This window comes from Daucus carota, chromosome 5 (genome assembly GCF_001625215.2).
Source record: "Daucus carota subsp. sativus chromosome 5, DH1 v3.0, whole genome shotgun sequence".
NCBI classification, from domain to species: Eukaryota; Viridiplantae; Streptophyta; class Magnoliopsida; order Apiales; family Apiaceae; genus Daucus; species Daucus carota.
The window spans coordinates 41631514-41659407 of record NC_030385.2 but is presented as its reverse complement, the minus strand read 5'-3'; the positions used below and the strand labels follow the sequence as shown (position 1 = coordinate 41659407).

Here is a 27894-nt window from a genome sequence, read left to right as displayed (position 1 = left end):
GTTAAATGATTTGAGTTTGAATTGAGATCGATTTCGATATTAATAATTATTTATATGAGATTGTGGCTAAAGACTCTCCTTCGCATATATACTAGCTCTATCAAATCGAATGATTTGAGCTTAAATTTAGATCGATTTTAAAATTATTAATTATTCCCATGGGATTGGGGTCGAAGACTCTCGTTAATATGCCATTTCTACGATTTCTTCGATGCTGGCTTGGCTGAAAATGTTCTTTAACAAGGATTCAGCCAGGAACCTGAGGAGATGATATATGTTGCTTTGTGTAACACAGAACGGCTAATGTAAAAGCATTAAAATATTGTAAAAGTAATTAATATTTCAAAACAATGCAAACACTGATTCAATTTCCCCCCATCAAGATGTTCCTTGGAAGACAAAAAATAGAGTCCGAACGTAGAAGTAAATGAATGTAAATTCCATCATAGGCAAAAAAGTTCAGATCATTGACGAATTCTTTTCCGGTAGGAAACTATAACCTGTCTTCTAACAGAAGAGAGTTCCAACCTAGCTAGAGTAATTCTTCTATAATATTTGCTATGGCTGAGTAGCTTCCGAAAGCTGCTGAGATGGTCCCAACCGTGGTTATCAGGACACAGAGCATCCACTGAAATGGATAGTTAAGATATTAGAAAAAGCAAAATTGAATAGATGATATATAAACAAATCTAACGTTGAAAAAGGGAAAAGAAATAACTGAATAGAAATATAATCTAGCCAGTATATATCTTGTTGCCTACATTAATCCAAAATTTGATGATCAATACCTGAAAGGTTGTAACTTTCCCCCCCCGCAATGCGCAGGAAGCAAATGCAAGGAAGTATGAAGGTCTGCAAGAGTTTTTGATTAACATAACCACAGTCATTAATTCAAATTGTAAATACAGTATATGAAATGCTTACCACTAGCATGGTTACTGATGACCCAATCAATGACAGAAGCAGACCTGCAACGTTAGAAAGTAGACCGAATACTTTGTAAAACTACACGTACACATGGAATATTAAGCTGTTCATTATCTGAATTTATTACATAAATTACAGAATTCATTCATTGAACTTCTTGGTGGAGCTTTGACAGCATATACAAAAACATTTGCACCAAAATGAAGAGCAAACAAAATTTCAATTTACTTACCGAAAAATGGGATGGTTAGGCCTACGAGTAAAGTTGAGACTACCAATGATGTTCTGATGAAGATCGAGTACATGTGATAGTTAGGATAGCTTGACGGTATCAATTCTTCCAGACTCATTGCCACCGGGGACATGGTTAGCGCATATGTGCTTCTTATTAAGGATAACATAATTTTTTTATTCTAATAACACTGACACTTAAGTGTCAAAAGAACTAACAGACCGAAAAAAATAAAGAGATCAGTACCATTACCAGAAAAGGATATTTGGTAAATGGATTAACCACCTGCAAAAGAATAAGTACACAATAAGATATGAATCATGTTAGTAAATGCTGGACTAGTTAACAGAACTATTAACATTATCAATCAAAAGCTGAAGGCAATAGGGTTTTTCGAATAGATTCAATTAAGCTGGAAATATCGACTCAATAATAGAAATGACACATTAGATTTCTGTTACCGTAGTCCAAATAGAAATCTTAGAGGCAGCCAAATTAATGGGCATGTTGAGAGTAAACTGCGATTCTGTTAATTCTCCAAACATCAAATATCCTACCACAGCAACTCCAGCGTACAACACCATAGAAAAACCAAAGCTGCATTTGGTAATGATTTCAAGTTAAATGTATTTCAAAACAGATCAGCATTCACACTCTTACTTCTCAGAAGTGTGACGATTTCATTTATCAGTATATCAAACTGAGAACCTAGTACTGCAAGTCTACATCTAGATGCCTAAGTTTCAGAGGAAGCGATTCTTGTTAAGAAAAAAGTATAATTACAAAATAGAAATGGGTTTGATCAAGAAATATGTATGTAGCGCTGAGTTAACTGGCTGAGTAAAATCTCCAATTCCTAGATCGACAAAGAGCAATGACAAAATAATTAGATACTACCTAGTTAGGAGAACAAGAGGGAACTGGTTACGTTTCTCCATTGATGTGTATAAATTTGGAAAAACAGCATGTCCCCCAAAGCAGAAACCATAGAGACCAAGAGCAACAGGAAGAGTAGATAGGTTCAGACTTGTCCCTTTGGCCTTGAAACCAACATCATCAACCACTCCAATCCAAATCAAGCACAAAGCCAGCAATATTGATGCAACAACTCCCCCAACTGAATATATATAAGTAAACAGATATTAGAACCAATCAGGTACCCCGTGACATGCTATTATAAGTAATTGTGACACTGAAAATTACTAGATACTGAAAAAAAATGATAAAGCATACCACACAGTTTATAAGACATATAGGCTTACGCCATTAAAATAAGACATTTATGCTTAAAGTTCATATGGCAATATCTCTAAATAATTGATGACGCCAAATATTAAAAAAATAGAAAAAAGAAAAAAAGAGTGCCAGGTGTCATGCATATATCAGGTATTTTATGTCATATAACTACCACTAAAACAAAAGCTAGTTTCTTTACAGAAGAAACAGATTCCTACATTAAATTCCATTATATTTAAATTTTACCTCCTTTTCAGATACATTTTACACAGTTGAATAAGCATATTAATAACATATAACAGGTAATTTGGTATAATCATCAGATAATGACAATCTTTAGCTTTAATCATTTAGTGGTCCCTTGTTATTAGGATCCTCAAAACCTTGAATTAGAAAGAATGAATGAAAAAACAGGAAAAGAAATCTGCTTATTGTGGTCCATTATTCCAAGGTCATATTGGAACATGTGTTCATTCAACCTAAATAAAGGAACTCCTTACTAGCCAGGTTTACATAGTAGTATTCCAAGACAAATTAATACTGACTTTCCTATAAGCCAAAAAAATTTACACACCAACAGCTGTTACAGACTTACAGTATGCTAAAAGACCAATGAAAATCACACAAATTTAGTAACCATATCCAAATACCATATACATCACTAGAGGGCCAAATCAAGATTTTTCTTTGTATAGACTTAATAACTCTCACCGGATATGTAGCTTAGAACACTGAGGTCACGGAGCCAAACTGTGGGAAGGACAGCAAGGGTGGTTAAAAAGGCAAACAGATGATGTGAATATAATTCAAAACCTGCCAAACTTAAGTGTGCATGTGGAAACAGAGATGACAGATTATCGCTCATCGAAATTATATATCCAACAGCCGAAGCCTGCAAGGAGAAATGGAGCTTATCTCAGTACTCTGCAAATAATAACATTCAGACGGCAGGGTGAATTTCACCCCTGAATGAAGTTATAAACCATAACAACCACTATGATCTTAATTAGGACCAAAAATCTTAAGCTCACTTGAAAATTCCTAATGAATAAAGTAAGCACAAGAAAAAAAGTTCTTTTTCAGAAGAAAGATTTAGAGTTTGCGGTACTACAAAGATATGCACAGGAAGTGTGCAAAGAATCTTAAAACAGATAAGTAGAATAGAATACAAATAGATCATAGTCTATAACATATCATATAATATACATATGCACAGCATTACATTCCAGAACAATTAAATGGATGGTGTTCAATAAACAATACTCCCTCCGTCCCTTTTTAGTTGTCCAGTTTTGACTTTCAATGGTCAAATTGACCAAAGTTTGATTGAACTTTATATATATTATATAACTGAAAATATATTGAAAAATTATATCATTATAAAGTACAAACAATCTATTTTAAAATACAATTTTCAGTTTTTTAAAATAATAAAAAATATTGTCCTTAATCTTTGGTCAAAAAATGGTCAATTTGAGTCTTTGACCACTGAAAGTCAAAACTGGACAACTACGAAGGGACGGAGGGAGTACATTCTACAGGGAAACATCGATAGGAATTGTTAAAATAATTTTCTCTTACTTCATGTATTTCAGATAAATTATCGTGGGAAATGACATTGACACAAGTAAAAATTAACTTGGTCATAAGAATTAGTAACTTCACCTCTGACCTCACCAACTAAATATTTCTTTGACACTAGATTATATCAGGAATCATGCAAAAGCAAAAAATCAAATTGCTAAGTCTGTATGCAGAATTTTACTTGTCCTTATAGGTTCACATGCAAAAATAATCTTTGTGTACTAGTCGTATCCATGATGTCACCAATGTACAAAAATACTATAAGCTTTCACCGTTGGATGGCTATGCCCCCCCCTCCCCCCCAAATATATAGGCCCGCCAAAATATTAGTCCTGGATCAAGTGAATTCAAAGACGAGAGCTCGACAAACCTGCTCAGTAGAGTTCCAACGCTTTGACAAGAATATTCCAACATAAATTACTTTAACTTGTAAAAACAGCATTACAAATATGAAGGGCTATCATATAGACAAGTAAGAAGTGAGAACAAACATGAAAGGCCACAACCTTTAGATACTTTCTAGAGCTAAAAAAGACAAATAAGTGAGGGGGAAAAAAGCTTTTATTAGCTAAGCCAGATGTACTTACGTATAATTCCACATATAAGATTATCTGCAACAAAGGAAATCACAGAGAACAGTCAGAGATACTCATTAATGTATCAGTTTATTCCAATATCTAGAGATTACGAATTTTCTATCTAACATATGTAGAAAGCATTCATCCTTTCTCATGTTTTCCAGTTGATAAGATACAAACTTGACCACTCACTTCCGTTTATTAGAGATTCTAAAATTTTCAGTGTTAAAATGTTCATCTTCAAGTAATATGAGGTAGAGAAAATCAGTATCTTTCGAAGGCAAAGTTGTGCACCTCATCATAGTTTCACACATAATATACATTGCTTTCCTATCTTATTCTAAATTTAACTTAATTTTCTTTTATATTTTGATCTTCTGCCTAGAAGAATCACATCCTAGAAATAGGCATGTCCATTTAATTTCAGTTTATATTTGTGGTTAAAACTATATTCTATATCCTCTAGATATAGACTATTTAAAAGGTTAAGGACACTTTGACAAGTATTTACAATCAGATGTTACTTAAGAAAGAAAAATGTCATTTGACGAACCCTAATAACAAGTTGTTCAGTAATGTTCTAATACTATTGAGCATAATCAACTGGTCTCTATACAAAGTAAGTGAAGTACATGGATGGCAGTGGGACAAAGTAGAATCTGCAATGTTTGAAAGCATTAATTCTAACATATATTGCAGATACAGCCTCCAAAAGGAAAATCTCACTGGGACTTTAGGTAAATAATTATACGATTTTTTAAAGCAAAACGTATAAAAAAAAGTATTATAAAATCGGGCATTGAAATATATTAACAGTAAGAAATGTGAACTTATTGTTTCCAAGGACCTACAGAGATGACAGCACGTCCCACAGTGCCAAAGGCTGCCTGCCCTATGTCTGGGTATGTCTCGAGACCTGGCTGACTATCCAAGCATTTACGCAAGAGAAGCCCCGTGTAGAAAGATAGGATTCCGAATATCAACAATACAGGAAGCCCAGCCCAACCTCCTTGTTGGACTGCATAGGGTGTAGAAAGTATAGCGACTCCACACAAAATATTAATACCTACATAACACAAAATTATTTGGCGCCCAAGAATTTGTAAGACGAGTTTCTGAAACAAGAATGCAAGCATGACAAATTATATGTGCAATATCAAGATTTACTTAAAGACTCATTCCTCTAAAGCAAGGGTGATTAAGTCTTTAAGCAATAAGCAGTCTTTTGGTTTAAGAAAGTTCCGATAATAGTTCAAAGAGAAAGGACGTAAGAAAATATAATCAGTTGAAACAAAATGCAGACTGTGGAGTATCAGAGGATTACACATCAGTATGAAAAATTAGTCAAACTGTACAGAACAAGGCCTATATTGGATTAACAAACCTACCGTTCAGCACAGATTGGCTAAACGAACTCTTTCCTGAAGCTGGAAGTTGATGTACATCCTTGGATATCTGATCAGTAGTCACTTTCCTTAGAGATGTTCTTGACGGAACAGGAGGAAGGAGGGAATGAGAACCGCTTCTTTGCTGAGGTCCATTATCTTTTGGGATCAAAGGATTACCATAACTCGGCAATATTTCGGAAGTATGAATCCCTGTAAGTGATGAGGAAAGAAGCGAGCTGCCATATTGTGATAACGCAGAAGTTCCAAGAAAGTTGAGGGTTGGTGATTGCAGACTACCATATAAATCAATTGATTGCCTGAAATAATTATTGGTACATGTTACTTGTAAGAGCTATATACTGGATGAACATAAGCTTAGAGCGACGTAATATAGCAAAAGTTCATTGGTAATTGTTCATCAAAGGATAAAGCAAAAGGATATATATATATTTTTAATTCAACGTATATTGTGCTAAGATAAAAAGACAAATAAGTTGCTGTTTAACTAATAAGTAACACCTTATCTTCGCAAAATAACCAGAAACATACATAAACCAGAGTTCGTCGTACTAGTTGTGAATGTTCAAATCATTGGGTTTATTATTTGTATGATCCCCTCTACGAAATGGCATCTTGCATTATTCGTTAGGACACCTTTTGCTTCAAGATAAGATCTTGGGAGGTTTAAAAAATTTAAATGAAATAAATCAAAACAAATTCATCACCTGAAACTTTGAGGCCATGCATTACATAAAGAATTAGGTTTGCTCTGTTGCTCATCATCATATGAATAGCTTGAAGAATCCGAATCAGCCTCATCATCCTCATCTTTAATGTGTTTAACTTCTTCATCCTCCTCACTATCGATACAAAAACTCTGGTCCCAAACAGAGTTCTTCATTTTCTTAAAATTTAACCTGAAAAAAATGAAATATATGGCATTATTCCAAAATGGATTGTTTTCCTTAGTCTACTAGTCTTACCAAAATTGACCGAGAACAAATAGATGAACTTTCCTAGTTACTATACAATAGAAAATTTTAATCAAATCACAAAATTAACGAGTTCAGAGTATGAACGACTTCAATATTACAAAATTACAAATACTATATTATGACATTTGAATTTGTAAAATTAGCTATCTTACTTGATAATAGAGTGACCGGTCTCTTTAAATCACTTGAATATTTCTTGGAAAACAACCTGCGAAAATACACGATAACATGAATTCAGTTAGCATGAACATACAATAAGATATACAATGAATGACTAACTGCAATAAAGGAAAATCTTGAACACAGAGCTATAACAAATCTTTTGCATTGTTTGAAGAAGTAATCCTCACACACACACACACACACACACACACACACACACACACACACAGAGTGAAAAAGAACTTAAGTAACAGGAAAAAACAGTGACAGTCTACCAAGCTGCAGATATTTAATGGAAATAAAGAATTTGGGGTGGTACACTGTCAACTCTATATATTGTAGTATAGTTTAACTAAAAGAATACCACAAATAGGCTGACATAGATAAAACACACACACAGACACATATGTATTAGTACATATCTAGAGAAAGAGAGAGGTGCAGAGCTTTAGTAAGTTTTAGATTTGTTTGGAACCTTTCTGAGAAGGGCTTCTGTAAAGATAAAGCTTTTTGACAGAGCTTCACTCAGCTGGGCAGTGTTTTTATTTATACAAAATATATAGCCAGTGCAAAGTACTAGTAAAGAATTAAGTAGAAAACTATTTACTTGGGATTAAATCATTTCCATACCTTTATTCCTTTAATAAGAAGAATTTTAAGAAAAGGGTACTATATAGCTCACTTTATATGATTTTGATTTCCTAATTTCCTGTTATGTCTCTTTTCTTTTTCCTGATTGAATTGTCTAATTCAAACTCCAAACTAAATACTCAAATATAATAAGAAAAAAATTGGACCTGAAAATATCCTTATTATTGATTTTTGGAATAAGAATCCAAGATATTGATGGAATACAAGATGCATATCTGTTAATAAAAGATATAAATATACTTTAAATACATATCTTTCAAATGTGTGACATTAACTTTTTCTTCTTTTTATAAATGTGTGACATTAACTTTTCTAAAGAATGTGTGACATATTCTACATAAGTATCTATAGTCCACATTCAGGACAAAAATTCTGAAAATTGGTATTTTGATTATTTTTTACTGAAATGGGGTATATCTTCACCCCGGAAAAATGACCAAGATACCAATGAGAAAAGGGTCCGAAATACCAACAACAAGATGCGAATGTGCTCATCATTTTCTAGAAACACATCTACAATGAAGATGTGTGCTTTATAAAAAATTTTCTTTTAAAATTGAAACACACATTATCAGCCTATGGGACTTCATCCCAAGGTGCGATATGCATATCTCAGACGCGTTGATGAGGATGTAAATACCAAATTTCCTTTATACTGAATTTGAGGTATTTTTGAACTTCAACCAATTAAAGACTAGAAGTTCAAGACAATTAGTAGTTGCAATAGATCAAAAAATTAAAGGAAACCAAAATGTTATTTGAAAGTAAATAAAGAAGATTATATAAGCCTAATAAGTACGGTGTTAGTTTTTTTTTTTTTTGCACATTGGAAGTATTTTCTACAATTTTTTCTACTTTGTCCAATGCTTGGAGAGAATAAGATAACTTAAAAAATGTTTTAATAATAAATTTTTCACACAAACTGTTTGAAACAGTTTTCTGCTAGAACGCTGATCGGCAATGACCTGCAAAAGAAAAGAATGCGAGATGTGTGCCCCGATTCACCTCTGTGAGAATAAGTTAACTGGTCATTAGATGAGTAATCAGAAAATGCAAGTGCTCTCTTGAGTGTTTAGAATGTGAATGAATGAAGGCAAACCTATACCAGGTACTATATTCGAATTACTTTCGTCCCCATCAATCATGGCCGAAAGGGACAGACATGAGGAGGTGGTTCCACAAAACCACGAGTGAGGAAGTTGGAACACGTCTCATGCACGACTCTATAGACCAAGTCTCAGCAGATTCAAAGCATGGACTTTTGCCCGAATGGGCTTCGGCCCAGTGACCTAGGCACTTGGGTTGGTCAAGACGGGCCTCTAACATGTTCCTGGGCTTCGGTCGGGCTTACTTGATCGGAGTCCAACTCGGGTCCATCTTCGGGATAATCCGTAAGGCGGCTGGTCTCGTCCTTGTCCCAAAGAATTCAAATGACTCGGGATTCCACGAGAGCAAAACGTTTCTTTTCTAGTGGAGCCCACCTGTCCCACACTGAGATTTGTGCCCCATCTCAGCCGTGAATCGTAAGGGATGTTTCAATCTCAACCATCCATTTTGTCACACCTATACAAATTTTCATTCTCATTTTGCTTTTACGCTTCCATAACAACCCAGTCTCTTCTAAAAAATCTCTCTCTTTACATTCCGGCAACCAAGCGGCGGCAAATCTCAGTCAGGTGGCAACAATCTTTCCTTGTCAACCTCCTTCATCAACAACTAATAAGTGTTTCCTCCGCAACTTCTTCATCTTTATTTACTTGCCTTGTGTTGTACTTTTGAACTCCATGTTTACTGAAGTTGCTCTAAGCCTCTAACAGCATCCATGTTTGTACACATAAATCCACAAACCTCAGAATGCATTTATGTAAGCTTAATATCTGTCAATAGTACACACCAACCCTATTTATATCTATATTCCGAAAAAACCCTTTAGCACAATCTAGAAACATAGTCCCAAATTAATATGATAAAAAGGGCTTCTGTTTACATATAACAAACATCAAGGACACGGAGCATTTACGAATTCTGAGAGTTTTTGCATATAAATGTGAATACTATTAGGACCAAACTTAATAAAACCATATAGACTTTTTCCTACATATCTATATCATTCATAATTATGTCGAAACATCTACTTCAATGATCAAAGAATCAATCAAAAAACCGTGTCACCCCTTTAATTGACTGTCATACAGACAATCAACATCTTAACTACAAGTAAATATGATTCATCCACAAAAGCTAGCAACATTAAATTCAGAAAACAACAATAACCAAAATTTAGCAACTTTAAATTTTAAACAACAGTAAGAATAATTAAAACTTAAAATTTATATTGTGATAAGCAATGCATACCATAAAATCACCACAGATTTATCAAACTGTTGTGCCTCAGCAATCACATGATCAAACTGGGTTTCACTAGAAATCAGCTCTAGCTCCGCTGATGATGATTCCAACCCATTTTGCACAAACCCTTGGGTATAATTTTTAGTCAAAGACTTCATATCTCCACCTCTAATTACACAAAATTTGTTCAAATACGAGGAACCCAAGTTCAAGATTGATGGGTTTAATGTTAAACTGAGTTGAGAATGAAGGATCAATCTTGAGGAGCCTAGCGGGGTTATTTGTGTAATCCTCGACATGTTCTTGTTCTTGTTCTTGTGGCGTTTCTGTACTGTTACAATATGATTCTCGCAAGCCCTCTTCCTAACGGCTTACAGATTTCAGAGATTTTAGGAGAATTAGTCACTTAATATGATATCCGAGCTCGCGGTAGACTCGAGTTCAACTCCCTGTGATCCCAATATTCTCAGAACTCTCGACCCATAAATACACTTTCGATAGACTTTCGAGTGAGATGGAATATTAGAATATGATCCTAGTAAGCACTCCTCCTAAAATCTTGAGATTTTAGGAGAATTGATCGCTTAACATGTGCGTAATCTTGAGAATGACCATGTTTGAATCATATTCTTCTGCACTCAGGTGCGTTTAAAATGTTTTACAAAACGAGATTATTATCATTCCATACCAGTGTTGTAAAAAGTGGGTATCAGATTTAATCGGTAAAGTCATGTAACAAGGATTAATCGAAGATTAATTGAATTGATCAGAGATTAATCGGATTGATCGGTGATTAATCGGAGATTTACAGTTCAGCGAGCTACGGAACAAGAATTAATCGGTAATTAATCGTGATTAATCAGCGATTAATCGTGATTAATCAGCGCCTTTTATAAACCCTGTTAATTTTTAAAAATTATGAATTTCACTCCTATCTAATTATCAAATTTTCGGTTTATTAATTTTTTTGATAAATCTCGAATCAATGAAATAATCAATTATTTTTTATCTGTGATTCATGATCAATAATTAATTATTAATTTATTTAAAATTATTTTTCTTCTTTGCCGTAATATTGTTCTCAAAATTTATTAAAATAATGTATATTTTCTAATTTTTTCGGAACTTTAACTTTATATCCCTATCAAATATCCTGAAATATATATTTCTTAATATAAATTTTTTGAAAATAATTTGAATCAATATCTATAATTTTCGACTTGAATATGGTCCTCAGTTTAACAATAACACAAATATGATAAAATCTCGATATAGAAATTTTAATAATTTTTTTTACAAATAATCTAAATTAATCTCCTTTATTTTTTTCTCTGAATCCTGTAATAAAATTCTTAGTTGGCCCTGCATGTGATTATTTGTTGGAAGCAATAACACAAGTAAAATCTCCATAAACTAATCCCTGGTACATAAGTTTGACAACCTCGATGATGATGCTTAACAGTTGCGGGTAAAAAAAATGATATATCAAAAAAATGCAAACAGTGCATCAAGCAGTTCCTTGGTAGAACACAAAGAATACAGTCTCAAGACTCTCAACAAAGATGTAAATAAAGGAGAAATCAATCATAGGTAAAAATGTTCATATCATGAGGTGAAAAAATGGGTAATGATATATAGCTTTTTTTCCTATAACAGAACAGAGTTCCAAAATATTTATATCAATTCTTCTATGATCTTTGACATGGCTGAGTAGCTTCCGAAAGCTGCTGAAATGGTGCCAACCGTAATTATCACTCCACAAAGAATCCCCTGAAGATGGAAAAGGCGAAATTGATAAGTGATATATAAACAAATCTATTAAAAGAATGGAAAACGAGAAACAATAACTTCAAAGAGGAATAATTGCCATCCATGTAAATCTTGTTGCCTACATTGATCCTAAATACAATGATCAGTACCTGAAAGCGCGTAACTTTTCCCTTTGCGATGCTCAGGAAGCAGATGCAAGGAAGTATCAAGGTCTGTAAGAGTTTTAAATTTATACAACCAAACGCAATTAGTTCAATCACAAATGCATGAGGGCGGGCTGTGTATAGAATATTGTTGTTACTAGGATAGAACACTTACCACTAGCATTGTTAGTAGTGATCCAATCAATGACATAACCAGACCTGCAACATAAGAAAGTAAACCAATTAGTTGGTAAAACTACACAGTCCAGACACAAATAGAAAATTTAAGTGTATATTATATGATATTATCTAAGAAATTAGAAATTACATCAAGTAAGATTCTTTCAGTAAACTTCTTGTCTGACAAAACGTATGCACCAAAATAAAAAAGAGCACACAAAATTCCTGATTGCTTACCGAAAAATGGGATGCTTAGGCCTACGAGTAAAGTTGAGACTACCAGTGATGTTCTGATCAACACTGAGTACATGAAGTGAGACTTGTGATGGTTTGATGGTATCAATTCTTCCAGACTCATTGCCACTGGGGAGATGGTTAGCGCATATTTGGTAAATGGATTCACCACCTGCAAAAGAAAAAGTACACAATAAGATAGGATTCATACTCACGATATTTAGAATTTTTGTATATGCTAGACTAGTTAACAGGAACATTAACATTATGGTAAGTAATAAAAAATTATAGGTGGAGTAGCAAATATCGGTGAAGGCTTAATACATACAATATTGAGACTATGTACTTATCCAAGTAAAGATGAAGATGTACAAAGATAAACTCCCTTTATACAAAATTCCATCCAACATGAACTGATATTTTATATGTTGACATTTTAGAAACTTACATATGCATGTAAAATCATGACTTGTACACGCAAAGTTGTACTATAAGAATTGAAAATTTATTAACTCTTAGCATAAATGATACGTGTCAGATCTCTCTTACCGTAGTCCAAAGAGCAATCTTAGACGCAACCAAATCATGGGGCATATTAAGAGTAAACTGTGACTCTGTTGATTCTCCGAACATCTTATATCCGACCACAGCAACCCCAGCATATAACACCGTACAAATACCAAAGCTGCACTTAGAAATGATTTCAAGTTATTTGAATTTCAGAACAGAAAACATTCACGCTCATAGCTCTCTTCTATGTGATATTTTCATTTGAGTATTTAATGAACTGAGAACCTAGTACTTTATAAAGATGCCTAAGTTTTAAAGGAAGAGCTTCTCACATTCTGTTGTTTCTGTAGAAAAAAGTATTTATACAAAATAGAAACATGCTTAACCATATATATGTATAGTAGAAGTGACGTAGTTGGCTGATTAAATGCTCTATCCCTAGATCTACAGAAAAAATGGTGACTAAATAATTATATATTACCTAGTTAAAAGAACAAGAGGGAACTGGCTACGTTTCTCCATTGATGTGTATATATTTGGAAAAACAGCATGCCCTGAATAGCAGTAACCATAGAGACCAAGGGCTACGGGAAGAGTAGAGAGATTCAGACTTGTTCCTTTCGCTTCAAACCCAACATCATCAACCACTCCAACCCAAACCAGGCAGAAAGCCACCATTATTGACGCAATAACTCCACCAGCTGGATATAAGTAAACAAATAAAAAGAATTACTTAGGAAACTGGTGACATATACTATATTATATATATGATAAAATCTCTAAATTATTGATGACAACAAGTATCAAAATTGAGTCCCACATCCACATGTTATGCATATCCAGGTGTTTGTATGTTCATAATAACTGAAACAAGTACTAGTTGCTTTGGAGAAGCAACAAATTCCTATCATTCATCCTTTTTGTTTAATTTTTACCTAATTTTGAAATATATTTACACAGTTGAATGGGCAGATAAATAATATAAAACAAAATAATTTGATAAAATCATCCAAGAATGACACTCTTTGGGTTTAATCATTTAATGTCCCTAGTGACTAATCATTCTTAAAACCTTGAATTATAAAGAATGAAATCAAAAAACAGGATATGAAATCTTTGTACTGCAGTCCATCGTTTCAGGGTCGCCTTGGAGCATGTATTCACACTTCTCATATAAAGACACTCCATGTTAGCACTACATGGTAGTTTTTCAAGACAAAGTAGTATCGACTTCTGTATTAGCAAAAATTATCACACTAACAGCTGTTACAGTACACTACAAGACCAATGAAAAATCACATCAATTTGGTATTTACCATCAATAATTTGAACAAGATGCATACAAAATACATCACTAGGGTCCAAATGAAGAAATTCATTGTGTGGATTTTTCTTTGCAAGGACTTGATATTACTCACCAGATATGTAGCTTAGAACACTGAGGTCCCGGAGCCAAACCGTGGGAAGGACAGCAAGGGTGGTAATTAATGCAAACAGATGGTGTGAATTTAATTCAAAACCTGCCAAACTCAAGTGTGCATATGGAAACAGAGATGACAGATTATCGCTCTCTAAAATTATATATTCAATACAACAAGCCTGCAAGGAGAAAAATGGGGCTCATCTCAGTACTCTTCTAATGCTTTGACAAGAAAATTTCAACAAAATTTACTACTAAATAGAGATCTCAATGTATAACTTGTGAAAATAGAATTACAAATATGAAAGGTTCCGATATAAGACAACTAAAAAGTCAAAAAATATATGAAAGGCCTCAGATTTTATATAGTTTGTAAAGGAGCAAAAGATAGAAAAGTCGGGAGGGAAAAAAGGTTTTATGAGCTAAGCCAGATGTACTTACGTATAATTCCACATATAAGATTATCTGCACAAAAAGAAATCACAGGGAAGTTAGAAACGTCACAAATATATCACTTCATTGTAAATTTTAGAAATTTTGAACTTACCCTCTAACATAAATAGGAAAACATTCAACTGCTTCTCATGTTTTCGAGTTAATGACAATACGTCAAGAATCAAAAAGTCAAGCATTACAATATTTTAACAATAAGCAATGTGAAACATTCATTTTCAGAAACTTACAGAGATGACAATACGTCCTGTTGTGCCAAAGGCTGCCTGCCCAATGTCTGGGTATGTCTCGAGACCTGGCTGACTATCCAAGCATTTACGCAAGAGAATCCCCGTGTAGAAAGATAAGATTCCAAATATGAATAATAAAGAAAGCCCAGCCCAACCTCCTTGTTGGGCTGCATAGGGCGTAGAAAGTAAACCAACTCCACACAGTACATTAATACCTACATGACACAAAATGACCTTTAATTATTTAAACAATGATTGGCACACAAAAATCTAAGATATGAGTTGCTAAACCAAAAATGCTAGCACAAAGATGTATATAATTGCGATCGCCAACACTTGCCTGGAAAATATTAAAAGGGAACTCAAATGAATGGAACTTGGGGGAAATATAGTAACTACATGTGCAATATCAAGATTTTACTAAAAGGCGCATTTCTTTAAAGCAAGGATGAAAAATTCTTTACAAATAAGCAGTCATTTGGTTTTAGAAAGTTCCACCAACAAGAATACAAGAGCTTCAAGAGGACAGGACCTAAGCAAATATAATCAGCTAAAATGTAGAGCATCAAAGGATATCTGTTTTAAAAAAAAAAAAGTCCAACTCTGCATAAAATTCAATCTGTTTTGGACCTAGAAAAGGGCTATACTGAATTGACAAACCTACCATTTAGAACAGCTTGGCCAAATGAACTCTGTCCTGAACCTGGAAGTTGATGTAAATCCTTGGATTTCTGATCAGGAATCACTTTCTTCAAAGAAGATGTCCGTGACGGAACAGGAGGAAGGAGGGAATGAGAACTGCGTCTTTGCTGAGGTTCATCTTTTGGTATTAAAGGTTTTTCATAACTCGGCAATATTTCAGGAGTGTGTCTCCTTGTAAGCGATGAGGAAAGAAACGAGCTGCCAAATCGTGATAATGCAGGAGTTCCAAGAAAGTTGAGGCTCGGTGATTGCACACTACTATATAAATCAATTGATTGCCTGAAATAATTTTTCGAAGATGTTACTTAAAGGAGCTATCTACTCGATGAAGCATAGCTCGGAAATACATATTATAGCAGAAGTTCATTAGTAATTATAAATCCAAGCATGTAGCAAAAAATTATATATGAGTTTAACTGATAAAAAGACAAATAAATCACCCGTAAAATACTATTTAACACCTTAACTTCACCAATGTGCCAGAAACATTCATAAACTGGGTTCACTGTACTAGTTGAAAATGCTGAAAAGCAAAATCATTATGTTCAAATTTTGTACGATTCATCTACCATATGACATCTCGCAAAATTCAGTAGCCCGCTTTTTGCTTCGAGATAAGATCTTGAAATGTTAAAAAAAGAATTAATCGAATTCATCACCTGTAACTTTGAGGCCATGCATTACTCAAAGAATTGGGTTTACTCTGTTGCTGATCATCATTTGAATAGCCTGAAGAATCCGAATCAGCCCCATCATCCTCATCTTTATTGTCCTTAATTTCTTCCTCTTCCTCCTCACTATCGATATAAAAACTGTGATCCGATACAGAATTCTTCATTTTTTTCAGAATTTAACCTGAAATATCACATAAATAGAATTATCCTAAAATGGATTCTTTTCCTCAGCCTACTAGTCTTACCAAATCCAAAAACCCATACATGATCTTTACTAACTATTATACAAGAGACAATTCTCAGAACTTGAGGAGTATAGTTTATGAACAACTTAGAAAATACATCTTATTATCATACCAATCTTTTTAAACCACTTGCAAATTCCTTGGAAAAGAACCTGCAATAATACAGAATAATATTAACTCAATAACCATAAAGCATAATACAATATACACAATAAAAGGTCCAAGATTCATTTTGCTAGCAAAAACGGAAAATCTTGAACACCAAGCTTTGGAAAAATCTTTAACATTTTAAGAAAAAAGTAATGCCTCCAACACACTCTCTCTCTCTTTCTCTCTCTTCCCGCTCCTCCCTCCCTCCCTCCCTCCCTCTCTCTCTCTCTCTCTCTCTCTCTCTCCTCCCTCCCTCCTCTCTCTCTCTTCCTCCCTCTCCCGCTCTCGCTCTCTCTCTCTCTCTCTCTCTCAATGCTAAAAAAATAGTCTTAAAAAACAAGAAAAAAACGGACAGTCAATCAAGGAGAGATGTTTAATGGAAATCAAGAATTGGGTAAGGTACAGTGTCAACTCTATAAACAACTACATTATAATTTGACTAAAAACATCAACCCAAACACACTCACTTAGATAAAACACAACACAGGCACATGTATATGCAAAGACAGAGAACAAGACATACAGAGAAAAAGGTGCAGAGCTTTCTTGGGTTATTAGATTCGCTTGTTTGGAAGCTTTTAGAGAAGGGGTGTTCTAAAGATGAAAGCCTTTTGGACAGAGCTTCACTTCTGCCTGTCTCTACTCGGCTTATGTCTCTTTATATACTATTTTGTTATGTCTTCAGATTTGGTCATTATGGACTATGGAGTATTGGAAGCTTTTCGAGAAGGGTTGTCCTGCAAATTTTATTTTTTAAATCAAATCTTTTATAATAAATATTAAACATCTACTTTTTTTTCTTAAAAAAAATAGATGTTTAGTGTATATTATGAAAGATATTAGACATCTATTTAATATTTATATTCAAAAAAAATATAAAATTATACATTTCTGGAAAAATATAAACCTTGTAGCCAAACGAGCTCGTAATAAGACTCTTAATACTAATAATGACTTAAATTTCAATTTCATTACATAGGTTGATAACTCTTTTATATAAAATTTATTAGGAAAAACTTGAAGTGGAAATTAATTTAGTTGATACTACACTATTTTGTTTTCCTTATATGCGGGATTTCTAAAAGAAAGAGTATATAGCTTATATTTTCTATATGATTTCTGCTTTGCTCTTTTCCTCTCGCGTCATTTAGTTTTTCCTTGTTAGGTTGTTTAATATAATTTAAAATCAACAATTATCACATAATTATTAGCGTAGTAAATTATAGGATAACAATACCTAGTTCAAAACATTGACTGTATATTATTTATAAATAAATTTTGAATTTATTTTATGTATCATATCTTTTTAACTTGACACATGCTCAACAAATCTGAAATTACGTATGAATTGGAGTATGATCAAATAAATTTGACTTTAAAATGCTCGCAAGGTCGAATTACAATTCATGGAAAAACAGATATCAATTTATCTTAAAAACAAAAATGAGAGATTGCTAACTTCGAAGATGGAATTTTTTTTCCTCGTGTGTCCCTCACCGTTTATTAATCGCCAAAACTAAATTCGAGAAGTGCATACTTGTAAGTTGTAACTGAATTCGAATATCACATCCGCCCGAAAAGATTTGCCATATTGTCATATATTTTTTTCGTTTTATCCATACATCTTCCTGTTTGTTCGTATTTTTTTCCATGTTGAGTAAAAAATGTTAGGTGTTGTTTGGGGTTGTTGTGTTGACAGCAATAGCAGTTTTTTGCTGAAAAATTGTTTGGTAAATTTAAAACCAGCTTTTCTGAACACCGGCTTTTAGGTGAAAAGCTGCTTTTAGAAAAAACAGGTCCTCCCATACTCTTGGAAAAAGCTGTTCAGCTTTTGCAGGAAACTGTTACAAATTTCACTATCAAATCTCATCGGACAAATTATTTTGTTAATATTATAACTCAAAATAAGCAAATATCAAAAAGTTGACGAACAGTTATCTGATTTATACAACAGCACATTATTTACCAGCACTTTTTCTAATCGCACAACAATTTTTAACAACACTTTCAAACAGACACAATCAAGTTACATTGAATCTGGACGCCAACGCCCGCCGAATTTTAAATTTTATAGTATACGGAATTTGTCACAGCCAAATAAATGTGTTGCAGTTTCGTATAAAACAAAATTAATTTGATATTTTTCTATGAGTACTGCCAGGTTGTAATTTGTCATCTTTTTTTATTCTTCTCTCACCAAAAAACCGAGAGTTTCAGTTAATTATTTTTGTCAGTTATTCATAAATTATCAAAATAAAACAGTTATATAAGTTGCTTCAATCATTTAACAAAAGTAAAAATATACTAACAATCAGAATATCCCTTAAATTCATTGTACAGCAATAAAAGAAAAAAGAAAAGCCGAGTCTCGACACAAACGTGATAAATAGTTAAATAAAACAATAATGAGAGAGATCGGATCTACAACTCCATCCGATTCACAACTCACAAGACTAATAATAAGCAAGCTGACATTTATCTATAAACAAATGAAAATATCTAAAGAAATAGATGATCATGTCGATTCTCCACATCACACGCATATGCATAAATTGATGAATGGACTATAATAACTGGAGCCCATCACATCCAGATCCGAAACGATAGTACATGACAAAGATCGTATTGAATGCTACACCATAGAGTAATCTCTTTACCCATATTCTGTCTCTCGACTCTGGATGATATACGTACTTAAACTGCAACACCAGACTCAATTATCGATCACCAAAAATACAAAATCGCTGCATAAAAATTGTAAAATACAATGTATGTATTTTAAGCATTTTAATCACATTAATACGTGTATCATTATTAGGATGTACAATAATTCAGAAACCCATTTCTCGATTCTAAAAGTTATTTTATTGACATCGTAAAATATATTTTTTATTTAACCAACTATTTTTACCTAACATTATCGAAAATACTTTTTTCATATTAAATACAAAAATTATTACTTTAAATTCATGGATCCTAATCATCCTACAAAATTTTATAAGAGAACGTATTGTTTATATCTATTGATATTGATATGATAATAATAAATCTAAGGCAGCGGATACTAGTAATTATTTTCTTCGCTAAATGGCTAGTTGACTCCGAACCAAAAGTAGGAAACGAGAGAAAAAAGCAAGAAAAGCATGAGGGCTGTCTGGGCTTATCCTAATGAAATCGACTATTATTGTTGATTGTGACTTGCAGAGAGTATAAATGTTTTTGTGTGATTAAGAATTTTAAGAAAGGAAACCAGAAAGGACCCGCATTTTTTTTTGACAAATATGGCTTATAGCCTTACAATGAGTATCTGTTCTACGAAACTCTCGGGGTGAGCCAGGGTCGAACCCAAGACCTGGGACGACAGAGGATAAGCTCTTAACCACTGAGCTATCCAACCGTGCTCAGGACCCGCATTTTAAAAAAAAAGGAATGGCAAATTGGGTCATTAAACCGAATTAGACACGTCGCAGCAAGAAGGGACCTATACTGTTTTTCAATATTCTCGACACAGATGATTATATCAACCAACAGTATTTATATTTGTGACAATTCAAGTGAAAATATAGTAGTGACTTACCCATTTTACATCAGAATAACTTTGAACAATCGATTCGACAAGTTTAACACGGTGACCTCCGCCTCTTCTATCTCTTCAAAGTTCAAATCATAATTCTGATATGAAATAATTTTTTATTAAATCACATATCGATCAAAGTAGTGTCTAATGGAGTCTTGTCACGAAAGTGTTGCCGGCTCCAACTTGCATTATAATTACCACAGGCAAACTGAATGATGAGGTGGTACAAGACAAAACTGACAAGATATGAAAATTATATGAAAAAACCATGTGCTTATCTCCAACCAAAATACTCTGGCGTAGTTATTCTTTCTTTTACCAACAGTAGGTATATGAAATGCTTTTCTTTCTGCTAGCATGTTTAGGACGCATACAATTTGCTATGAAAGAACTAAATAATATTTACCAGAAGAGGAAACTAGTTACCTGAAAGTTGCAAATCACTGACCTAATTCATTTTCTTAGTCTAACTCATGTTATTCACGACTTGGAAAAACATTCTGATTACATTTCTTTGTTCACTTGTTTCAGTAACATCTGCTAAATCTTGAGTTGTTCTTCGTCTAGCCTGTTATCACCAGAGTTCACACAGGTTTCACTTGAGCTGACCTTATGGATTACAATTAGGCACGAAACGAATCAAGGCTAGTGCAAGTCTGCAACCTATGCAGAAGGATAAGACTAATAAAAGGAATAACTTTTTTTACATAATGTCGTAAAAATCAATATTTTCTCTATTACATGCGGAGCAATCAGACAAATATCAAAAGTTATATATATGGCACAACACACACATACTTAAGTCAAAGTATCAAACCCAGTCAAACATGCATACTTGATAATTGAAATTATAGGCCAGTTCCTGGTTCGCCCCGGTTAAGAAGTTATTAAGTAAACCTCTAGTATTAGAAATCATGAAGGGGTAGACGGGCGAGGCAATCTCTTGGCAATTTCCTGTAAAATAAGAAGAAAATGGTAGACTAATTTCGACTTTGACACGAGATGATTAATAAAAGTAAAGTAGGAAGGAAACACGAGTTCAACTAAAATAACACTGTGTCAATTATATCCACTAGTTAACATAATTTCCAAGCATATTCATATAGCATGCATTTCTATCAGTCCATGATCATTAGGCATACACAAAATAAAAAGTCACTCGGTCCCTCACCGTCTCCAACCACAGTTCACTAGTCCAGATTCAAAGCATTAAACACAATCCAAATACTTATATATTACAAATGTACCTCAAACAGCTGGTTGATATTATCAGCTGTCTTTGCTGAGGTCTCAATAAAGAACATCCCATTTTTCTCTGCATAGTCGATGCCCTCCTTTAGAAATAAAACAGCAACATGTCAGGAAATAAGGCATGCATTGTTAGGGGTATACAATGTCATGTTCAGTGTATCAGATCAAAAAATATTTCACTCACTTGAACTTGTATTTCTCGCTTTTCATGGAGATCAGCTTTGTTGCCAACTAAAGCCATGACTATATCTGGACTCCCGTGTTTTTGAAGTTCCTATAAGGCAACTCAATAAGTAAATTAAAGAGGACAGCAAGAACAAAGACAATAGCATTACTAGCAAAAGTATAATATTCAATCAAGGCAATTTTAACAACAGGAGATGTAGATTAAAACGATTATAGATACAAGAAGCTTTCATGATAAATGAAGGACGCATGAGCACAAAACAATAATACCTTAACCCAATATTGTGCTTTATTAAATGAATCAGGGTTGGTTATATCATACACCACAACTGCTATTGCAGCACCTCGGTAATAGAGAGGCGCTAATGCTGCATACCTGAAAAGATACCACAAAGAATATGTGATCTATCCTGGAAGATATAAAAGGGAAACAAGTACCGAAGGAAATTTCGGCGGCCTTGGGAAAATTTTTGAGCTAATTAAACTGTGCAATCAGCCTATAACGATAATTTGGTCAAAACAATACCTCTCTTGGCCAGCAGTATCCCATATCTCAAACTTAACTGTTGTAGAATCTTGCAGGGCTATTGTTTGTGACAAGAATGAAGCCCCAACAGTTACCTGAAATTGTAAACCTTAAATACGAAAGCAAAATAAATTAACAATTATATCTACTTACTCGCACATGCAGCTTAACAAACACTTGACGCCAGTAAAAGCAATAAGAATTAATTAACTGTAAAGAGCAGAGGTTTGTCTACTCACAGACAACTCACCTTGGACGATGGATCAAACTGACCGCGAACAAAGCGAAGTACAATGCAGCTTTTCCCAACACCAGAATCCCCTAACAGCACCAGCTACAGTCATTATTTAAGCCAACCAATTAGGTGAAGGATCATGAAGGGGAAGGCACTGGGACCTACTAATCATGTTGAGAACATAGCCAGCTCTACTATTTTTTGACTGTAATTTGCAGAAAAATATACGACCTTTTACAATATATAGGTCAAAGATGATATTATTTTAACATTTACTCTTATTTAACTTCTTCCTCATGAATCCACACCTTTTGTTAAATACGACCCACACGGATGGAAGCAATCATCTTGCCTATATTTGTAAATCTAGTTAAAACAATGTAATGCCCAGTTAAAATCTTTTCGACCCCTCAAAGGCCCAGAAATTAGGCTTGTGTTCTTCAGCAATACAAAATCTCTAAAATAGAAAAGGAAAAAAAAATAAAGAGATGCAAACTTCAAAAAAAGTTCCTCCATAATCACGCACACCTGTTCAACAAAACCTAAGCAAAGGCCAAAAGACTTTACAGCATATAAATCAGTACCAAATAAAAAACATCTTGATACAAAATATAAAATAATTCATCTCAGTTAATATACATGCACAGAAGCATATTAAAATCAGAACTGCTCCCACATTCCCTCGTGCTCAGAGTAAACAATTTTAACGATTCTTAAATGTAATAGAAGGCCTTTTTTTACACAACACAGAGAAGGATTTAAGCCCATGAACATAGGGTAGATTATTGCTTGTGAACGTGTTAAACAAAGGTTGAAAATTTTGAGAAAATAGTAATAATGGGTGTATTTCTAGGAGGGCATTTTGATAGCACCTATCACTTTTGCCTGTTGCCTTCGCTAACATTTTGGACTCAAACTTGACAGCACAACGGTGAAGCGTCCGGTCTCAACTTAATGTATCAGACATAAATCGCGTACCCCGACCCATGTCATGTGACTCATGCCCGACACGGGCATGATGGCAAAACTGAAGAGTCCGGATAACAAAAATGTGTAAGCAATAATACTACTGGCAGCATTGAAGTATAATTCCCTTTTCCACAAATTTATAAAAATACAGTAATGATCAAACTTGTTTCTTGTACTCCTATACTATTCATTATACCTGGAGCCATCTTACACACGTAAGAAAGAAGACCAACAATCTGGAGCAGCCTATAAACGATAAACTGCATTGTGCATACTAGTCTGAGACATGAGCCTATAATTCTTGCGACTATAGCATCATCTGCCACTAAGATAATAAATGATGTTCCGACTTGTAAGTGACTTGCATAGTTGCACAAGAACTCACTCTTGAGCTACTTCATAGTTTGATTATTGGCTTTCCACTATATATTTGTCATTCAGCCTTAAATAAATAATAAAATTAATTGGCAATTTGCGAAGTACAATAGAAAATTTAACAGTATAGACACTCGAGTCCACTAACACTTAGCAGGGTTTAAACAACATTATATTTCTTTAGTAGAGTGTATAACAAATGAACATTAAGTACAGTATTATATCAAATCAGTTGCTCTACCTATTAATTTGACTTGACTTTTTACTTAATATAAGTTGGCATACCGACTTGTCACTCAAAAATGCTAATGAATAAAAGATGCAACACGTTTTTGGTAAAATCGAGAATGACTTTCAACATTTTAGTATTCCACCACAACATATAATGATATAACTAGTGTTGAAAATTCCAGGTATCCCACGATATAAAATAGATTAATTCCAGTGGCTGAACTACGGTATTATAATTCTTATATATATATACTGTATGTTATAATTCTATTTTAATGGATTAATGTAACCGACCAAAAAGATAGATCTGGGCAAGAAATGCAGACCAGGACGGTTTTTTTTTTTTTTTTTTCTTCTTTTTGGCACCAGGACACCATGCCATGCCATGACTAATTAAATATCCAAGGAATTTTAATGCATTTGATTTTAAATTGGTTTCAGCCAAATAAGCATAACTGAAGTTGGGCCTCCGTAGCAATAATATAGCATTAAAATGTGATCCTAGAAGTACAATAACTGATGTCCAACAACATGCAATATACTTCATGTAAGAAGGTATCCTCCAATTCTCCATGTTTTGTTTTGGTAAGATTTATATCATATTCATACGCAATCACTTCATTAATTGCTATGATGCCTGGCACGAGCATCCATGTCCAAGATCCATTGTTCATATCACAAATCATGTCAGAGATATGCACCAGATGAATAATAATTTGATTTTTTTCCTATCATGGTTCTTTTGCTCAGATATTAGATCAGAAATCTGGAAATGAATTCAGGTAAAGGAGAACTGTAACCTGTATCTGTCAGTTATCAAAACTTAATTGGTTGATGCATGTAAGATGAAATATTAAATTGCTTGCCATGCCATTCATATTGTGGTTGTAACAATACTGAAAATCAGGACGTATCTGACAATTGGAACACAAAACTTTGACCAAACACTGTAGCTCGGGTTTCTCAGTAAAGTTCAAATATCTGAATCCATTTCCAGAACTTAAACTTAAGTTGATCAGAACAAATAGAAAGGGTCTAGATATGTATAAAAATCAAACTCCTTTGAACACTCGGAACTTAAAAGTTAAGACTAGAGCTTTTATAAGTGTTCCTTTCCACACTCATAGCCTACGAATCTAAACATAAAAAATTTACACTACAGAACTCTCCACTCTCACAGTCTCACCTCCCACATCCGCCAATAAAAATTCCTTATAATAAACATTATGAGGTAATTGTGAAATAAATAGACGCCATTCAACTTATAATTAAAAGGACAAACTCTAAGAGAGTAAGAGGGAAACAAAAAAATCTAGTTCAAATTCTATTGCATTCCTCCACCACTAAATTCCTTCCAAGTAAACACAATCTTACATCAACTCAACTTTTTCCGCCCAGCCGACCAAACTAAGCTTACTTTTCTTCGTATTTATGCTACTTCTCGGTACAAACACGCATAAAATGGGTAAAATTATACCTTAACTTTGAGATTTTTGGGGTCAGGAGCACCGCTACTATCTGAATTATTAAGTAAACCCTGTCCCTGAGTCCTCTCTGCAATAATCAATAAACATCACCAAAAGACATTTATCAACTAAAATTATATAATTAAACATTAATTTCACTTAAATCAAAACAATACCAAACAATTAAACGCAAATTATCGGCAAAATGAAAAAGGAAAGAGTAAAACCCTAATTAGAGTAATGAATGACCTGGAAGAGACGATGCGCAGCCCATGGGGACGCGAATCAGCTGGGGCGCTGTGTGTATAGGTTGGACAAGAAAGGGAATGAAATTGAGCGGAGAGAAAAAGGCGATCGCGGTCGTTGATTATATAAAAGGTTCGCTCGAGCTGGTGGCTGTACAGAATATAGGAAGCTGCTTATCTCAAAACAAATACATGGATTTTTTTTAATCTGAGGTAAGTTGGATTTTTGATAATCCTTCCGTCCCACAATCTCTTTTAAAATAATTTTTTATCTTATAATATTTGTCCACTTTTAGTTCCCAATGCAAATGTATTCACATTATTTCAAAATTAACCTTCTTCAAAATAGTATAACAATTAATAAAAGTTGAATAAGAGTCCGTAATTTTTTTTAAAAAGACATGTATTATGAGATGAAGCGAGTGATTTTTTCCCTGAGAATCCAGCATGTTGTCGAGTATTTTTTAGAGTATCATTCGCAGGCAAGGACTGATATCAATACAAATTTCAAGTCTTTTATCTCTTATGATTCAGAAGTGTGGAGAAGAATTTGGTGGGTTCTTTTATCAACTAATTAATATAATAAGTATATAAATGTAATAAATAAATATTAGAGAAAACAACCCAAGAATTAGAGTTCTTCAATGGCTATCATGAATGTCTAATTTGTGTCTCTTGCTTGCTAAAAACAATCCTTATAATATTTATAAAATCCTCACCCAAGGTAGATTATAATGCATACAATTATCCCCGAAAAGCCACTCCCATGGTCAATCAAAGTACAATTGTAAGCTATTAAGAACCAAGGATTTTAAGTCTCACAATTCTCATATCAATCTCCCGATCTAATACTCAAATTGTGTCCATCATATCATGTACAAGAATTATAACTCCTCTCCCGATTTGTTATAACTCCTAGAAATTCAATTACAGGTTTGCGACTCGTATAACTGTGTTAAGCGCTCAATGACAGATTAACAAATCAAGAGAAAACACAATCCAACTAAACAAACATAACAAGCCAAAGAATACTACCTAACTCTTGGATTAAGAGATTAGTTACTCATGATAAGATGAAACAAATATATATTTATACCACAAACCACGAGTGTAAGAATGTAAGTACGAAGAATACAATTTGACGAAAGTGCTTGACGTCGGCATGAATCCCTTCACTCCTTCCTCCAATCCCTCTCACAAGTGTTTCTCTCCCTTTTCTCTCTAAAAAGGCTAGGTCTATATTATTCTATATGATACAAGTTAGTTGTCTCTAATCTCTATCAAAACCCTAATATATATAAGAGTTTTCTTAATTTGCAAGAAAATAAAATAATAAAATAATATCTTAAAGGGGGTTGGATTCTGATGCTGAAATTCGTAGGCTTCTGTTCAGACCTGATTCTGAACTCATCCAGTTGCCTTTTGACATCTGTATCACCTTAAACTTGTAGAAAATTCCAATATCTTGGCGTGGGCTGTTGAATCGCCCAATTCTGATGTCCGGAACTCAAGTTATGGCCCAAACAAAGATTTGCCGCGCAGGTAGCCCATAAAGTCCGAATTTCTATCTGATTAAGCCCAAACAAACTTGATTTAATCCAACTTTAGAAATATATATTATCCTGCCACTAAACACTTAAAATCAATTAGCAAACTACCGATTATTTACAAAATACTAAAATTATGGGAATAAAATTATATAAAAACATATATAGATATATGCTCTATCAAACACTCTTGTTTATAAATACTCCTATAATTTTAATGATGATTTTTCTTTTTGGGATCCCCAACTCCTGATATGACCATTAGAAAATAAATACTCCCTCCATTCCAAAATAATAGTCGCTTTGACTTTTTGCATGTATTTTGAGGTGCATAAAAAACATATTTCTATATATTATTTTTCAAATTTTTTTTTGAATAAAAATAGGGATGTTAAACTTTTATTCAAAAAAAGAAAAATTCAAAAATAATGTATAGAAGCATGTTTTTTTTACACCTTAAACTACGTGCACAA

At 33.6% G+C, this 27894-nt stretch overlaps 3 protein-coding genes across 5 annotated transcripts; all 3 read right to left on the bottom strand.

Moving 5' to 3' along the window:
• Positions 1-301: 301 nt before the first annotated feature.
• LOC108223722 (amino acid transporter AVT1C) lies at positions 302-10595 on the bottom strand. Of its 3 annotated transcripts, XM_064093753.1 has the most exons (15): positions 10109-10595; positions 8859-9563; positions 7093-7148; positions 6671-6862; positions 5946-6262; positions 5409-5623; positions 4567-4590; positions 3107-3287; positions 2057-2276; positions 1621-1756; positions 1425-1444; positions 1160-1305; positions 925-968; positions 789-852; positions 302-628 (listed from the first exon to the last, which is right to left on the bottom strand). In XM_064093753.1, exons 4-15 carry the CDS (start codon positions 6844-6846, stop codon positions 465-467), a joined length of 1707 nt encoding a protein of 568 aa, XP_063949823.1. In that variant the 5' UTR covers positions 6847-6862; positions 7093-7148; positions 8859-9563; positions 10109-10595; the 3' UTR covers positions 302-464. The 3 variants fall into 3 exon arrangements, with proteins under 3 accessions (XP_063949823.1, XP_017253597.1, XP_063949824.1); XM_017398108.2 differs by lacking the exon at positions 8859-9563 and having other exon boundaries at positions 10109-10594; XM_064093754.1 differs by lacking the exon at positions 10109-10595 and having other exon boundaries at positions 8859-9568.
• A 1058-nt stretch (positions 10596-11653) lies between these two features.
• LOC108224085 (amino acid transporter AVT1C) lies at positions 11654-17474 on the bottom strand. Its single transcript, XM_017398636.2, has 13 exons — positions 17337-17474; positions 16776-16815; positions 16404-16599; positions 15707-16023; positions 15043-15257; positions 14801-14824; positions 14358-14538; positions 13421-13640; positions 12979-13114; positions 12433-12601; positions 12191-12234; positions 12022-12084; positions 11654-11872 (listed from the first exon to the last, which is right to left on the bottom strand). Exons 3-13 carry the CDS (start codon positions 16580-16582, stop codon positions 11777-11779), a joined length of 1644 nt encoding a protein of 547 aa, XP_017254125.1. The 5' UTR covers positions 16583-16599; positions 16776-16815; positions 17337-17474; the 3' UTR covers positions 11654-11776.
• Positions 17475-21072: 3598 nt separating this feature from the next.
• Positions 21073-26094, bottom strand: LOC108223365 (ras-related protein RABF1). Its single transcript, XM_017397571.2, has 8 exons — positions 25879-26094; positions 25641-25717; positions 22604-22687; positions 22354-22448; positions 22098-22203; positions 21826-21915; positions 21638-21724; positions 21073-21344 (listed from the first exon to the last, which is right to left on the bottom strand). Exons 1-8 carry the CDS (start codon positions 25901-25903, stop codon positions 21303-21305), a joined length of 606 nt encoding a protein of 201 aa, XP_017253060.1. The 5' UTR covers positions 25904-26094; the 3' UTR covers positions 21073-21302.
• Between the last annotated feature and the right edge of the window lie 1800 nt (positions 26095-27894).

What these genes read in the sequence shown, in the direction of transcription:
- LOC108223722 (XM_064093753.1), bottom strand. Translation starts at nt 6,846, where the DNA reads ATGAAGAACTCTGTTTGGGACCAGAGTTTTTGTATCGATAGTGAGGAG. An exon ending in TAGCCAATCTGTGCTGAACG is followed by an intron (nt 5,624 to 5,945) that starts GTAGGTTTGTTA and finishes TGTGTTATGTAG; the next exon opens with GTATTAATATTTTGTGTGGA. An exon ending in CATCAGTAACCATGCTAGTG is followed by an intron (nt 853 to 924) that starts GTAAGCATTTCA and finishes AAACTCTTGCAG; the next exon opens with ACCTTCATACTTCCTTGCAT.
- LOC108224085 (XM_017398636.2), bottom strand. Translation starts at nt 16,582, where the DNA reads ATGAAGAATTCTGTATCGGATCACAGTTTTTATATCGATAGTGAGGAG. An exon ending in GCATGGCCTCAAAGTTACAG is followed by an intron (nt 16,024 to 16,403) that starts GTGATGAATTCG and finishes AAATTATTTCAG; the next exon opens with GCAATCAATTGATTTATATA. An exon ending in TGGCCAAGCTGTTCTAAATG is followed by an intron (nt 15,258 to 15,706) that starts GTAGGTTTGTCA and finishes TGTGTCATGTAG; the next exon opens with GTATTAATGTACTGTGTGGA.
- LOC108223365 (XM_017397571.2), bottom strand. Translation starts at nt 25,903, where the DNA reads ATGGGCTGCGCATCGTCTCTTCCAG. An exon ending in AGCGAGAAATACAAGTTCAA is followed by an intron (nt 21,725 to 21,825) that starts GTGAGTGAAATA and finishes TTATTTCTAAAG; the next exon opens with GAGGGCATCGACTATGCAGA. An exon ending in ATATCAACCAGCTGTTTGAG is followed by an intron (nt 21,345 to 21,637) that starts GTACATTTGTAA and finishes CTTATTTTACAG; the next exon opens with GAAATTGCCAAGAGATTGCC.